The sequence below is a fragment of the Cebidichthys violaceus genome, unplaced genomic scaffold (assembly GCF_023349555.1).
Source record: "Cebidichthys violaceus isolate CVI_PGR_0920_01 unplaced genomic scaffold, fCebVio1.0.p SCAF_10, whole genome shotgun sequence".
NCBI classification, from domain to species: domain Eukaryota; kingdom Metazoa; phylum Chordata; class Actinopteri; order Perciformes; family Stichaeidae; genus Cebidichthys; species Cebidichthys violaceus.
Window position 1 is genome coordinate 18,153,662 of NW_027176263.1, and position 15,033 is coordinate 18,168,694.

At 42.6% G+C, this 15,033-nt stretch overlaps 1 protein-coding gene across 1 annotated transcript; it reads left to right on the forward strand.

The window, feature by feature from the left end:
- Window positions 1-308: 308 nt before the first annotated feature.
- pcca (propionyl-CoA carboxylase subunit alpha) lies at window positions 309-15,027 on the forward strand (the record flags this gene model as incomplete). Its single annotated transcript, XM_068718897.1, has 14 exons — window positions 309-398; window positions 9,483-9,560; window positions 9,750-9,797; window positions 9,909-9,977; window positions 10,245-10,358; window positions 10,525-10,578; window positions 10,778-10,909; window positions 11,348-11,384; window positions 12,264-12,342; window positions 12,752-12,854; window positions 13,032-13,126; window positions 13,432-13,582; window positions 14,513-14,656; window positions 14,950-15,027. Coding segments are annotated over exons 1-14 (1,236 nt in total), but the record flags the coding sequence as incomplete, so codon positions are not given.
- Window positions 15,028-15,033: the final 6 nt, after the last annotated feature.

The following is a 15,033-nucleotide window of genomic DNA, read 5'->3' on the forward strand; positions in this document are numbered from 1 at the left end:
AACATCTGAATCTATCCTTTATAATATTTGTTTCCATTAAACAGGACTTTAGTCCCTAAAATGCCACTATTATAATACAAAGCAGTAGGCTTCACATTTTGAGTTAACTTATTCTTCCAAAAATTGCCCACATTAAATTCAAGGAATCTTGTTTCTTGACAGAAAATCTCACCATAAAAAATTAAAAAATTAAATTATTATTTTGCAGGGATGTCAAATTAAGCTTTTCAATAAAGTTGAGAGGAAAAAACGGTTGACCGTTGACGCCTCTCTCTCCACCACTCAGGTCTCTTTACAGTACGTCATCACGTCGGCGTGTGTAGTCGTTGGTCACAGTAGGCAACATGGCGGCGCACAGGCTCCCTCCGTCGCTGAACAGACTGCTGTTAGCCGTAAAGGTGAGCTGTTCAGAGTGACCGTGCAGAGCGCGAGCTCCTAGAACATCCTGACAGCCGTGTGTTTACTACCAGCACGCGACGGACATGACAAATGTCGGCACAGTCCGTGACCTGCTAAAGTCAGACAGTCCTTGATGGATATAATATCTACATGTTATGTTATATATATGTTATGGGCGCATAACGATAACAGACGTAGAGCTTCTTTAGACGAGGTACAAAGAAACACAGCCGCGCTGACACGTTGGCTGTTTAAAGCTGAACTTGAAGTAACAGTGTTGTGGCGTCGCTGTAGTCTCAAAGAGAATGACGTTGAATCCGGTGTGACTTTGACCTTATCTCACGCAGACGCGCGCGCTCCAGACAGGTACATATTGTTCTGTGCAAACCACTCCGCTCCTGTCCTGATGTGAGCTGGCCATTTCCTCGAGGCTTGTGCATCAGAAGGTCTCCCTCATTCAAACAATCTCATTTCTTTCTCTGTCACTCCAACTGAGGTTGATGAGGGAAACCAGAAGTTAACAAGGAGGCTAATTAGGGCCCGAGCACCGACGTAGTCGGAGCGGAGGACCTATTGTTATTCTAATGTTTTTTATTATTATTATTATTATTATTATTATTATTATTATTATTATTATTATTATTATCATACCAGTTTCATTGCAAAAAGGAGGTGCTTGGGATACTGGGAATCTTTTGAAATTTGGCACAAAATTCAATCGTGGTGAAAATTCCAGTATTATTGGGGTGTCCAGCTGCGGCATGACATTTTGGCTCGATAGCGCCCCCTACAGAGTAGCCCCAACTTTGGGTTTCACCTAGCTGTATGAAATTTGGTAGGTATGTGGAACGTGATGGGACGCACAAAAAAGTCAAAAGGAGGTATATCCTAAACCAAACAGGAAGTCGGCCATTTTGAATTTTATGACGTTTTTGGACCGTTTCAAGGCGCCGTACTTTAATGAACTCCTCCTAGAGATTAAACCCGATTGCCTTCAGATTTGGTCAGTATGCTCTTGAGACCTTGGCAGTGAAACGATACTCAAAGATCAAAAAGTTATCGAACTATGTGTCCGTGGCGTGGCGGCAAAAAAACACCATTCGCCATGAAACAGGAAGTTGTTGTAACTCGGCTGTACATTGCCTAATCTGGTCCAAATTTCTCATATGTCATAACATCCTGACCCTGAACACATGTATATGACAATTTAGAATCATAGTAATAGCGCCACCTAGTGGCAACAGGAAGTCATAGGTTGTGTACTTTGACACCCTACTGCTCACAGATTAATCGGATCCCTCTCAAATTTTGTCACAAAAGCCTTAAGACCTTGATAATGCTTCATTGTGAAAATTGTAGGAAGTTGTCGAAGCATGGCGACGTGGCGGCTCTGCGAATTTTGATCCTTCGCCGTGAACAAATAAACTGATGTAACTCGACTCCGCATCATCAGACCTTTACCAGATTTCCCATGTTTGATGAGTCTGTCTCATCTACAGAACAATTTTGTATAATAGTCATAGCGCCACCTACTGGTAACAGGAAGTAAAAGTCTCCATACTTTGGCATGTTTCTCTTAGTAGATAAATCTGATGAACATCAAATTAGTTCCACACAAATATAAGAAGTTCATAATGCCAATTCATGAAGCTTTTGATGTTTCGTCAAACACCGTTGCCGTGGCGACGCAGTCTTCGCCGTGAAAAACGAAGATGCTTTTGAGGGGCTAAAAATGCTTGAAACAAGCAAACTTGGCACACAGATTTGAAGCCAAAAGTTTAGTTACATGTTATGGTTCTATTGCTCTAAAGTGGAGAGTCGGCTCAATAGCGCCCCCTACAATATTTCGACAAAGCAGCCCTCGCAGTACGTTAGACCTAGATGTATGAAATTTGGTAGGAATATGTATCACATGTGGACTTAAATAAAAGTCTCTTGGGGCCATGCCCTAAACCCAACCGGAAGTCAGCCATTTTGAATTTTGTATGAATTTCTAGTGTCGTTTTAGACATTTCCAGGCGCTCTACTTTAACGAACTCCTCCTAGGGAATTAATCAAATCAACTTCAAATTTGGTCAGTACAATCTAAAGATCTTTGTGATGAAAAGTTACTCAAAGGTTGTTGTTTCGTGAAAGGCCGTTGCCGTGGCGACGCATTCTTCGCCACGAAAAACAAAAGTGTTTTTGAGGGGCTAAAAATGCTCAAAACGTAACCAAACTTGTCAAACACATTTAAAATCCTGAATGTAGTTATCTGATGTGATTTTAATGCTTCAGAGCGGCAAGTTGGCTCGATAGCGCCCCCTACAATTTTTTGACGATGCAGCCCTCGCAGTACGTTTCACCTAGCTGTATAGAATTTGGTAAGCAGATGTATCACATGTAGACTTAACAAAAAGTCTTAGGGGTTCATGCTCTAAACCCAACCGGAAGTCAGCCATTTCTAATTAGGGCCCGAGCACCGACGTAGTCGGAGCGGAGGACCTATTGTTATTCTAATGTTTTTTATTATTATTATTATTATTATTATTATTATTATCGTACCAGTTTCATCGCAAAAATGAGGTGCTTGGGATACTGGGAATCTTTTGAAATTTGGCACAAAATTCAATCGTGGTGAAAATTCCAGTATTATTGGGGTGTCCAGCTGCGGCATGACATTTTGGCTCGATAGCGCCCCCTACAGAGTAGCCCTAACTTTGGGTTTCACCTAGCTGTATGAAATTTGGTAGGTATGTGGAACGTGATGGGACGTACAAAAAAGTCAAAAGGAGGTATATCCTAAACCAAACAGGAAGTCGGCCATTTTGAATTTTATGACGTTTTTGGACCGTTTCAAGGCGCCGTACTTTAACGAACTCCTCCTAGAGATTAAACCCGATTGCCTTCAGATTTGGTCAGTATGCTCTTGAGACCTTGGCAGTGAAACGATACTCAAAGATCAAAAAGTTATCGAACTATGTGTCCGTGGCGTGGCGGCAAAAAAACACCATTCGCCATGAAACAGGAAGTTGTTGTAACTCGGCTGTACATTGCCTAATCTGCTCCAAATTTCTCATATGTCATAACATCCTGACCCTGAACACATGTATATGACAATTTAGAATCATAGTAATAGCGCCACCTAGTGGCAACAGGAAGTCATAGGTTGTGTACTTTGACACCCTACTGCTCACAGATTAATCGGATCCCTCTCAAATTTTGTCACAAAAGCCTTAAGACCTTGATAATGCTTCATTGTGAAAATTGTAGGAAGTTGTCGAAGCGTGGCGACGTGGCGGCTCTGCGAATTTCGATCCTTCGCCATGAACGAATAAACTGATGTAACTCGACTCCGCATCATCAGATCTTTACCAGATTTCACATGTTTGATTAAACTCCAGGCCTGAAGACATCTGCAAGCCAATTTTTAATCATAGTCATAGCGCCACCTACTGGCAACAGTAAGTTAAAGTCTTTATACTTTGGCTTGTTTCTCTTAGTTGGAAAATCAGATCAACATCAAATTTGTTCCACACAAATGTAAGAAGTTCATAATGCCAGTTCTCTAAGCTTTTGATGTTTCGTCAAACGCCGTTGCCGTGGTAACGCAGTCTTCGCCGTGAAAAACGATGGTCATTTGGAGAGGTTAAAAAAGCTCGAAACACAAGCAAACTTGACACACAGATCACAAGGCCAAAATGTAGTTCTATAATATGATTTTATTCAATCAGTGTTAAATCGGCTCAATAGCGCCCCCTACAAAATTTCGACGAAGCAGCCCTCGCAGTACGTTTCACATAGATTAACAAAATTTGGTAGGCACATGTATCACATGTGGACTTAAATAAAAGTCTCTTGGGGCCATGCCCTAAACCCAACCGGAAGTCAGCCATTTTGAATTTAGTCTGAATTTCTAGTGTCGTTTTTGCAATTTCCAGGTGCTCTGCTTTAATGAACTCCTCCCAGGGAATTAATCAGATCAACTTAGAATTTGGTCAGAACAATCTAAAGACCTTTGTGTTTAAAAGTTACTCAAAGCTTGTTGTTTTGTGAAATGCCGTTGCCGTGGCGACGCATTCCTCGCCATGAAAAACAAAGGTCTTTTTGAGGGGCTGAAAATACTCAAAACAAAATCAAACTTGTCACACACATTTAAAATCCTGAATGTAGTTATCTGATGTGATTTTAATGCTTCAGAGTGGCAACTCGGCTCGATAGCGCCCCCTACAATATTTCGACGATGCAGCCCTCGCAGTACGTTTCACCTAGATGTATAACATTTGGTAAGCAGGTGTATCACATGTAGACTTAAAAAAAAGTCGTAGGGGTCCATGCTCTAAACCCAACTGGAAGTCAGCCATTTTTAATTTTATATGAATTTCTCGTGTATTTTTCCCATTTCCAGGTGCTGTACTACAAACTCCTCCTAGGTAATTAATCAGATCAGCTTAGAATTTGGTCAGAACAATCTAAAGACCTTTGCGATTAAAAGTTACTAAAAGCTTTAGAATTCTTCGAACATGGACTTGGTGTAGCGCCCATTTTACATAGTTCGCCATCATCCATCAAGCTGTTGTAACTCAACTGTACTTTGTCAAAACTGTCCCAAAGTTGACATGCTTGATTACTGTCATGATTTTAGGACATCTGCACGCTAATATTGACTCATAGTCATAGCGCCACCTACTGGCAACCACGGACATAAGCAGGATTCCATAATTACAGCGGTCCAAACACTGAACTTAATGCTTCATGGTCACACCATGAGAAAAAGACTTCTCTGATCTAAATATGTGCAAACTAAGATGCATGGAGAGCAAAAGTTAGACAACAGTGGTTCTCAAACCATGTCAGTGGGCATTAGTATAAATGATCTGTCCAGAGCTTCTACATGAAAATCACGTTAAATGTTACTATGAATGCTTCACACTACAATCTAAAGTTACAGAAGAGCTTAAAATGAAAAGTGTTAAATTGAAGTGTTCAAGTAAAAGCAAATGACACTGCTGTTCTGTTAACTTTCAAGTAAGTCCAAATACAATCAACAGGACACTGCAGGGAGTTGAACCCCATCCCAGTAAACTGACAGTCTGTTATGTTTCAAACATTGAAGCGCATTCACGCACATTCATTTTCTTAATGATCTTAACAGGCTTACAGCTATGATTGTATTGGAGGTACACTTAAAACATTTGAGACTTAAGACCTGGCTACGCTGCTGGTCGACACAGGAAAAATCATCTAACTCGTGCACGCAGTGTATGACGGTCACAGAAATGCATGGCCGCTCCAACCAGAGTCCTGCCGGTACCCTCGACGTGCGTGAAGTTGCGAGGGCCCGATCAATGCTGCTTGCAGCTTTAATTATTATTATTATTATTATTATTATTATTATTATCGTACCAGTTTCATTGCAAAAAGGAGGTGCTTGGGATACTGGGAATCTTTTGAAATTTGGCACAAAATTCAATCGTGGTGAAAATTCCAGTATTATTGGGGTGTCCAGCTGCGGCATGACATTTTGTCTCGATAGCGCCCCCTACAGAGTAGCCCCAACTTTGGGTTTCACCTAGCTGTATGAAATTTGATAGGTATGTGGAACGTGATGGGACGTACAAAAAAGTCAAAAGGAGGTATATCCTAAACCAAACAGGAAGTCGGCCATTTTGAATTTTATGACGTTTTTGGACCGTTTCAAGGCGCCGTACTTTAACGAACTCCTCCTAGAGATTAAACCCGATTGCCTTCAGATTTGGTCAGTATGCTCTTGAGACCTTGGCAGTGAAACGATACTCAAAGATCAAAAAGTTATCGAACTATGTGTCCGTGGCGTGGCGGCAAAAAAACACCATTCGCCATGAAACAGGAAGTTGTTGTAACTCGGCTGTACATTGCCTAATCTGCTCCAAATTTCTCATATGTCATAACATCCTGACCCTGAACACATGTATATGACAATTTAGAATCATAGTAATAGCGCCACCTAGTGGCAACAGGAAGTCATAGGTTGTGTACTTTGACACCCTACTGCTCACAGATTAATCAGATCCCTCTCAAATTTTGTCACAAAAGCCTTAAGACCTTGATAATGCTTCATTGTGAAAATTGTAGGAAGTTGTCGAAGCATGGCGACGTGGCGGCTCTGCGAATTTCGATCCTTCGCCATGAACGAATAAACTGATGTAACTCGACTCCGCATCATCAGATCTTTACCAGATTTCACATGTTTGATTAGACTACAGGCCTGAAGACATCTGCAGGCCAATTTTGAATCATTGTCATAGCGCCACCTACTGGCAACAGTAAGTTAAAGTCTTTATACTTTGGCTTGTTTCTCTTAGTTGGAAAATCAGATCAACATCAAATTTGTTCCACACAAATGTAAGAAGTTCATAATGCCAGTTCTCTAAGCTTTTGACATTTCGTCGAACGCCGTTGCCGTGGTAACGCAGTCTTCGCCGTGAAAAACGATGGTCATTTGGAGAGGTTAAAAAAGCTCGAAACACAAGCAAACTTGACACACAGATCACAAGGCCAAAATGTAGTTCTATAATATGATTTTATTCAATCAGAGTGTTAAATCGGCTCAATAGCGCCCCCTACAAAATTTCGACGAAGCAGCCCTCGCAGTACGTTTCACATAGATTAACAAAATTTGGTAGGCACATGTATCACATGTGGACTTAAATAAAAGTCTCTTGGGGCCATGCCCTAAACCCAACCGGAAGTCAGCCATTTTGAAATTTGTATGAATTTCTAGTGTCGTTTTAGACATTTCCAGGGGCTCTACTTTAACGAACTCCTCCTAGGGAATTAATCAGATCAACTTCAAATTTGGTCAGTACAATCTAAAGATCTTTGTGATGAAAAGTTACTCAAAGGTTGTTGTTTCGTGAAAGGCCGTTGCCGTGGCGACGCATTCTTCGCCACGAAAAACAAAAGTGTTTTTGAGGGGCTAAAAATGCTCAAAACGTAACCAAACTTGTCAAACACATTTAAAATCCTGAATGTAGTTATGTGATGTGATTTTAATGCTTCAGAGCGGCAAGTTGGCTCGATAGCGACCCCTACAATTTTTTGACGATGCAGCCCTCGCAGTACGTTTCACCTAGCTGTATAAAATTTGGTAAGCAGATGTATCACATGTAGACTTAACAAAAAGTCTTAGGGGTTCATGCTCTAAACCCAACCGGAAGTCAGCCATTTTGAATTTTGTATGAATTTCTCCTGTTTTTTTCCATTTCCATGTGCTGTACTACGAACTCCTCCTAGGGAATTAATCCAATCAACTTAGAATTTGGTCAGAACAATCTAAAGACCGTAGCGATTAAAAGTTACTAAAAGCTTGAGATTTCATCAAACAACATGGACTTGGTGTAGCAGCCATTTTACATGGTTCGCCATCATCCACCAAGCTGTTGTAACTCAACTGTACTTTGACAAAACTGTCCCAAACTTGACATGCTTGATTACCGTCATGATTTTAGGACTTTTGCATGCCAATATTAACTCATAGTCATAGCAGCACCTACTGGCAACCACAGAAGTAAGCAGGATTCTTTAATTACAGCAGCCCAAACACTGAATTTATTTAAAGGGTTCGTGGGTACACCATGAGAAAAAGACTTCTCTGATCTAAATATGTGCAAACTAAGATGCATGGAGAGCAAAAGTTAGACAACAGTGGTTCTCAAACCATGTCAGTGGGCATTAGTAGAAATGATCTGTCCAGGGCTTCTACATGAAAATCACGTTAAATGTTACAATGAATGCTTCACACTACAATCTAAAGTTATAGAAGAGCTTAAAATGAAAACAGTGTTAAATTAAAGTGTTAAAGTAAAAGCAAATGACAATACTGTTCTGTTAACTTTCATGTAAGTTCAAATACAATCAGCAGGACACTGCAGGGAGTTGAACCCCATCCCACTAAACTGACGGTCTGTTATTTTATAAACACTGAAACACATTCACACATATTCATTTTCTTAATGATCTTAACAGGCTTACATTTATGATTGTATCGGAGGTACACTCAAAACATTTGAGGCTTAAGACCTGGCAATATGATCTTGCTACGCTGCTGGTTGAGGCAGGAAATACTGTTTAACTCGTGCACGCAATGTATGATGGTCACAGAAATGCATGGCCGCGTCAACCAGAGTCCTGCCAGTACCCTCGACGTGCGTGAAGTTGCGAGGGCCCGATCAATGCTGCTTGCAGCTTTAATTCATTTTGGGCTTTCAGGACTCATTCCTGCAGCGCTCTATTGAATAGACCTACAACCAATTAAATCAAAGGAACGTAAAGTAGTGCAGTGATGAGCTGTTGTGTTGCAGCGTCGACATGTCTCTGAGGGAGTGTTGCAGTTTTTTGCAGCAGAATTTTAAGATAAAAGATGTTTTTACTTTTCCAGAGAACCAGACGAGTCCCTGAGCTCATGTTCCATCTGCTCTGCAACAGTTTCACATCAATCATTGAAAAATGCCTGAACAGTGTTCCTCTGTACGGTCGTTGTCTCAAACACACCCCGTATTAGTTAAACCCTTCAGATTTGCTGGAAATCTGGCCAAAGTGGCCAGATTTCCTGACCAGCAAGTGAGCCCTGAGCTCACAGATCCATCTGGTTCACAGGCAGACAGGAAACAGCTGAATTCTAACTGGCAGGAGCATGCTTTTAAATGATCACTTCTATTGTTAGGTCGTGTAAACCCACGGTTAAGATAGTTTCAAGGCCACCGTGTGCCGAGTTTAGTTCATAAATAACTTCTACCAGTAAAGCTCGTGGAAGCAGCCGGGGTCTGTAGCCATTCCCTTGATGAGTAAGCTGCACTTGAAGCTCCTTCATTAATGATGGTGGTCAAGTCTTCAACACAGAATGAGATCTGACCGCTTAACCAGAAAATACCTCTTCATGGCCATTGCCCAGTCTGAAGTACAGGTTGATTTTCTTTACTTTTGACATAGAAATTAAAAAAGGAATTGATGCACCAAACTCCTCAGTTTTAACCTGAACACGTACCACGTACATCTACTAAGTGATGTCACCGGTGAATGACACGACACAGTAGCCTAACGTAGTGTATCTCTGTGTTTTGCAGTATGCGTCATTCCGGACCAGATGCTGTGCACTGCAGCCTAACGCTCAATACTCCACCGTCTACAGTCCCAATGAGAAGGTGAGGTAACCAATGATGAATTCAACAAGCAGGTGTTCACACTGAGCAAAACGTACAAAGAGCTGTATGGCAATGGGTGGGTGTTGGTAGGTCTAGTTCAGGAGTCACACAATAAAGAATGACCAACAGGAGGAGAGACGTCCTCGTTGTGTCAATGATGAACAATCCGTCTGCTGTTTCCCTCCACAGACTTTTGATAAGATCCTTATTGCCAACAGAGGAGAGATTGCCTGCAGGGTGAGAATGGCTGACACTCTGTCCTGTAAATGAAATCCAACTCAAGCTGTTATTGGTTTACAGTTGAACATGTGAAGATTGAAGCGTTCATGTTGACTGTTTTCCCATCAGGTGATGAAGACCTGTCACAAGATGGGCATCCAGACCGTAGCTGTTCACAGCGATGTCGACTCCAGTGCGGTGAGTCAGCGTCTAGTCCTCTTTAAGCCTGCAGGCTTGTGGACTGAAAACAGTTTAAAATAGACGGACAATGGGACAGTGTGGTAGCTGTGATCTCAGGGTGTCTTCAGCTCACTTCCTACTGCTAAGCTAACATCTGAATTCAACTTCTTTGTGTGTGTGTGTGTGTGTGTGTGTGTGTGTGTGTGTGTGTGTGTGTGTGTGTGTGTGTGTGTGTGTGTGTGTGTGTGTGTGTGTGTGTGTGTGTGTGTGTGTGTGTGTGTGTAGGTTCATGTAAAGATGGCCGATGAAGCGGTGTGTGTTGGCCCCGCCCCTACCAGTAAGAGCTACTTGAACATGGACGCCATCATGGATGCCGTCAGAGCGACTGGAGCACAAGCTGTGAGCCTTTAATGTGACTCTTCCTACATTATGTGTGTCAAGAGGTTCTCTTGTTGGTGTTGGTGGTGCCAAATACTTCTCTCCATTTTCTATTTATAGAATACAACCATGATGTTATGAGCTAGAAGCTATAACTTTGTTTAAAGTTCATTTTTTCTCTATACAGGTTCATCCTGGCTATGGGTTCCTCTCTGAAAACAAAGAGTTTGCAAAGCGACTAGTGAGTATTACACACACACACACACACACACACACACACACACACACACGGGTTTCAATATCTTGCCCGAGGACACTTTGGCGCGCAGACTGGAGGAGCTGGGGATTGAACCTCTGCTTGGTGGACAGTGCGCTCTATCTCCTGAGCCACTCAAACATCAGATCCGGTAACTTTCATGGTGTCATTGTTTTGTTGCTAGGCAGCAGAGGGCGTGGCATTCATTGGTCCGGACACTCACGCCATCCAGGCAATGGGAGATAAAATTGAGAGCAAGCTGATCGCTAAGGCTGCTAAGGTCAACACCATCCCAGGATACGATGGAGTCGTCAAGGTTCGGACACACACACACACACACACACACACACACACACACACACACACACACACACACACACACACACACACACACACACACACACACACACACAGAGAGAAATGCATGTATGCAACAAGTCATCAGTCATCACGTGTAAATGATTTGGCGTAGATGAGAGTCCCAAACAAGACCAGTTACTGTGTTTCCTGACTGATCCATTATGCTTGTCCAGTATCATTATTATATTAGATTTCAGTATTCTACTTCTCTCACAACCCGAGTGATCCAATAAAACAACGCTACACAATGTCACACAACGAGCGCTTCATGTTTGAAACCATCGAGATGAGTTTTAACTCAGAACAGTGACGAGTCAGTTCAAAGCAGGGATGAGACCGTAGTCAGTAATGCTTTGGTTCATCTTCAGTAACCATGAGCCTCTCTCTGTGTCAGACTGCTGAGGAAGCTGTGAAGATCTCACAGGACATTGGTAAGTCATCACTTCTCCACACACTGGCTGTGTAAAATGTAAACAAAATGTACTTGTTCTTTGTTACAAAAGAAAGGTTTTGTTTCTTTTATACAGTTTTCTGAAAACATGAATGAATGTAATGGGCCACAGATTTACATCCAGCACAGATCATTTGGCTCTTTAATGAACTGCTTTTGTTAGCAGGGTTCTGGACCACACTACTTTTAGTTGACTTTGTTGTCCTGTTGGTGCAGGTGATCTTCATTACTCTGTCCACTTGATGCAATGCACCAGCTCCACCTTTTCTCCTCCAAACACACCTCTTGTTATTGTAGCCAAATGATTTTGCCCTGGTTTATTTCTCATAATCGTGGACGTTGTGTCATGCTAACTTGTACAACACAGGTGGCGAGTGCAGAGCCTCGCATAGCTTTTTAGATTTACATGGATTTGATTAATTCCAAACGCTTGTCTTTGAGTCCGACCGAATCTAAACCCAGAAAGAAGCCTAATCTAAAATAGTTGTTATATTAAACTGTACCGGGATCCACACACACACACACACACACACACACACACACACACACACACACACACACACACACACACACACACACACACTTCCCAATCACTCTTTTAGGGATAACAGTTGTAGAAATCATTAAAATAACCGAAACTGCCATTACATAATAATACATAACTGTCCCTTACAAATAGATTTAAACTTTGGATTCCAACTGGAATTCTATTACAAGTATTACAGCTGTCTGACACTGTCTTATTTTGCATCGTTGGATGTATTTTAGCATCTTATTGCTGGTCAAATGTTTGTGATGAATCAAGGGGAACATGCACCTTCACAGGTGTGGTGATGCTTTGTCTCTGTGCTGTTGCTAGGCTATCCCGTGATGATCAAAGCGTCTGCAGGAGGAGGAGGGAAAGGAATGAGGATTGCTTGGAATGATGAGGAGACTAGGTTTTGTTCACCTCTATTTCTACCTAACTATCTAACATGTTTTACTTTTGAACAACTTTATTCTTGATAATGCTTAAAGAGAAAGACGGGGAGTTACTCTGCTAGACTGACTCGACTAATAACCTGAGACACTACTGCAAAACCTGTTCAGAATATTAGCACAACAGCCAAATACAATAACTTCTCCTGCAGCTTATTTAACTGTTGATTGAAATGCTTCTAATTCAACGACTTCAGTTTACTCTCCTTGTGCTATTTCTACATCTTCATCTTCATCAGCTGCTTCACTGTTTTGTCCTGATTCTGAGACCTCGGCTACTTGTCCTTCTTGCTGCTGTTCTCATCAGAGACGGTGCTTCTATGTCTACGTTCTACTGCAGACAGACTGACGTACGTGTTCTGTTAACAGGGAAGGCTTCCGCTTCTCGTCCCAGGAGGCGGCGTCCAGCTTTGGAGACGACAGGCTGCTCATTGAGAAGTTCATAGACAACCCCCGACACATTGAGATACAGGTACAACAACACGCATGCACTCAGATGTCTGACATTCAATCTGAGTGTGACCAGGACGTATAGTTTTAATTATTACGCTTCAATAAATGTAAAACTTGCTCTTTAAAAAAAAAAAGCTATTGTAACAAAAGTGCCTGAATACATTGCTGTGAACCACAGAGGCTGTTTGTGTTGTAGGTGCTGGCAGACAGACACGGTAACGCTCTGTGGCTGAACGAGAGGGAATGCTCCATCCAGAGGAGGAACCAGAAGGTGGTGGAAGAAGCTCCCAGGTTAGTGAGGACTCTATAGTTTAACATTTAGTTTTACCGTTTCCTTTACCTCTGCGCCTGTGAAAGCCGTGTCTGGAGGCAATATGTCTGTACGTACATCTGGGGGGGTGTGTGTGTGTGTGTGTGTGTGTGTGTGTGTGTGTGTGTGTGTGTGTGTGTGTGTTTTAAGGTTAACACATTCTCTTCTAGTAGTTTGATAAAGGTGACTTCCTCTCTGTTTACTTGGGTTTCACTCGTTTGCACCGCTGAGGTGAGTCTGAGTGTCTCGTGTCTGAGTGTCTCGTGTCCTCTCCTCTCCTCTCCAGTACTTTCCTGGACCCAGAGATGCGGCGGGCGATGGGTGAGCAGGCAGTGCAGCTGGCCATGGCTGTGCAGTACTCCTCTGCCGGCACCGTGGAGTTCCTGGTGGATTCTAAAAAGAACTTCTTCTTCCTGGAGATGAACACACGACTACAGGTGTGTGTGTGTGTGTGTGTGTGTGTGTGTGTGTGTGTGTGTGTGTGTGTGTGTGTGTGTGTGTGTGTGTGTGCGTGTGCGTGCGTGCGTGTGTGTGCGCGCGTGCACAATTCTGCGTTCTCTCATGAGGCAAACGGAGCCACCTTCCCAATCCTGTCCCACAACATCTGGAGTGTGGGACTCATTTATGGGGCAGCCCCACATGAGACATTAAGTCTGCAGCACAGTATTGTGGGAACCAGGTCTGACTGCAGTGAGGGAAGCATGGTCAGCATTTCTTTTCATACCTTTTGTATGTTTCTCATGTGGAGTCCAGGGGGACCACCACATGGCTTGTGGACTTCACACCCAGCAGGAGCTTCACTGAGAGCGCTGTGTTCATGAAGTCGGTCTGCCGAGCTCTACGCCGTCCAGTGAGATAAAGACGGTGTGTTTAGAAGAGCTGAGCAGTGAAGCTGAGACGGGAGACGAGGGTAGATCGAGGGCCGTGACGTAGAATAAACCGTGGATGATGATCAAAATGATCCTTTTTATTGTTTTCAATGACTTTTAATGTGAAGTTGTCCAGTATATTTCCCACAACCCTGATGCCCAAACACATTTCACAATGTTCATAATAGGGAGATGTAACATATTCTTTTCATGTGTATTTTTGGGCCGTTGTGTGGCTTTAGTTAAAGAGATGACAGGAGTGTAGAGAGCTGTGAGTGACTAACTGAAGTTATATTTACAAGCTTTTCCGGAGCTTTCAGCCACATCTCAAGTCTTCATCAGTGCATGGAGTTTGACTAGACGGTCTTTAACTGAATCCATGAGAACTGAGCTGCTGATGAAGACTGTAAGTTAAATACCAGTAAGGGTTCCTACAGCGTCATGCTACAAATGTGCGTCTAGAAACTGTGTCTTCTGTGTTTTAACCTTTGACCCCAGGTGGAGCATCCAATCACAGAGTGCATCACTGGCCTGGACCTGGTTGAGCAGATGATCAGGGTGGCCAAGGGTTACCAGCTGCAGCACAAACAGAAGGACATCCCGATCAACGGCTGGGCCATCGAGAGTCGAGTCTACGCTGAGGTCTGTGAGAGACGTAGTAACTGTGGTGTTATCATCATGTATTAACACACTTATGTTGTTATGAACTGCTTGTTAACATTATAACAATGCGTTATAATGTCATAAGTGACTGACTCTAGGTGGTCCTTGTTTGCTTCATTATAAAATGATGGCAATAGATAAGTGACCAGCAGTTATGAAGTACTGTGACTACTGTTGGATAACATTATGAAGGAGGATTAGATCTGCTGTGAGTGAATCCTGTAGCTTCAGTGTTGTCTCTTCGTCCATCGTCCTTCTCGTTTGTTTGTTAGGATCCGTACAAGTCTTTTGGTCTTCCCTCCATTGGACGGCTGTCTCAATATCAAGAGCCGCTCAACCTCAGCAATGTAAGTGTG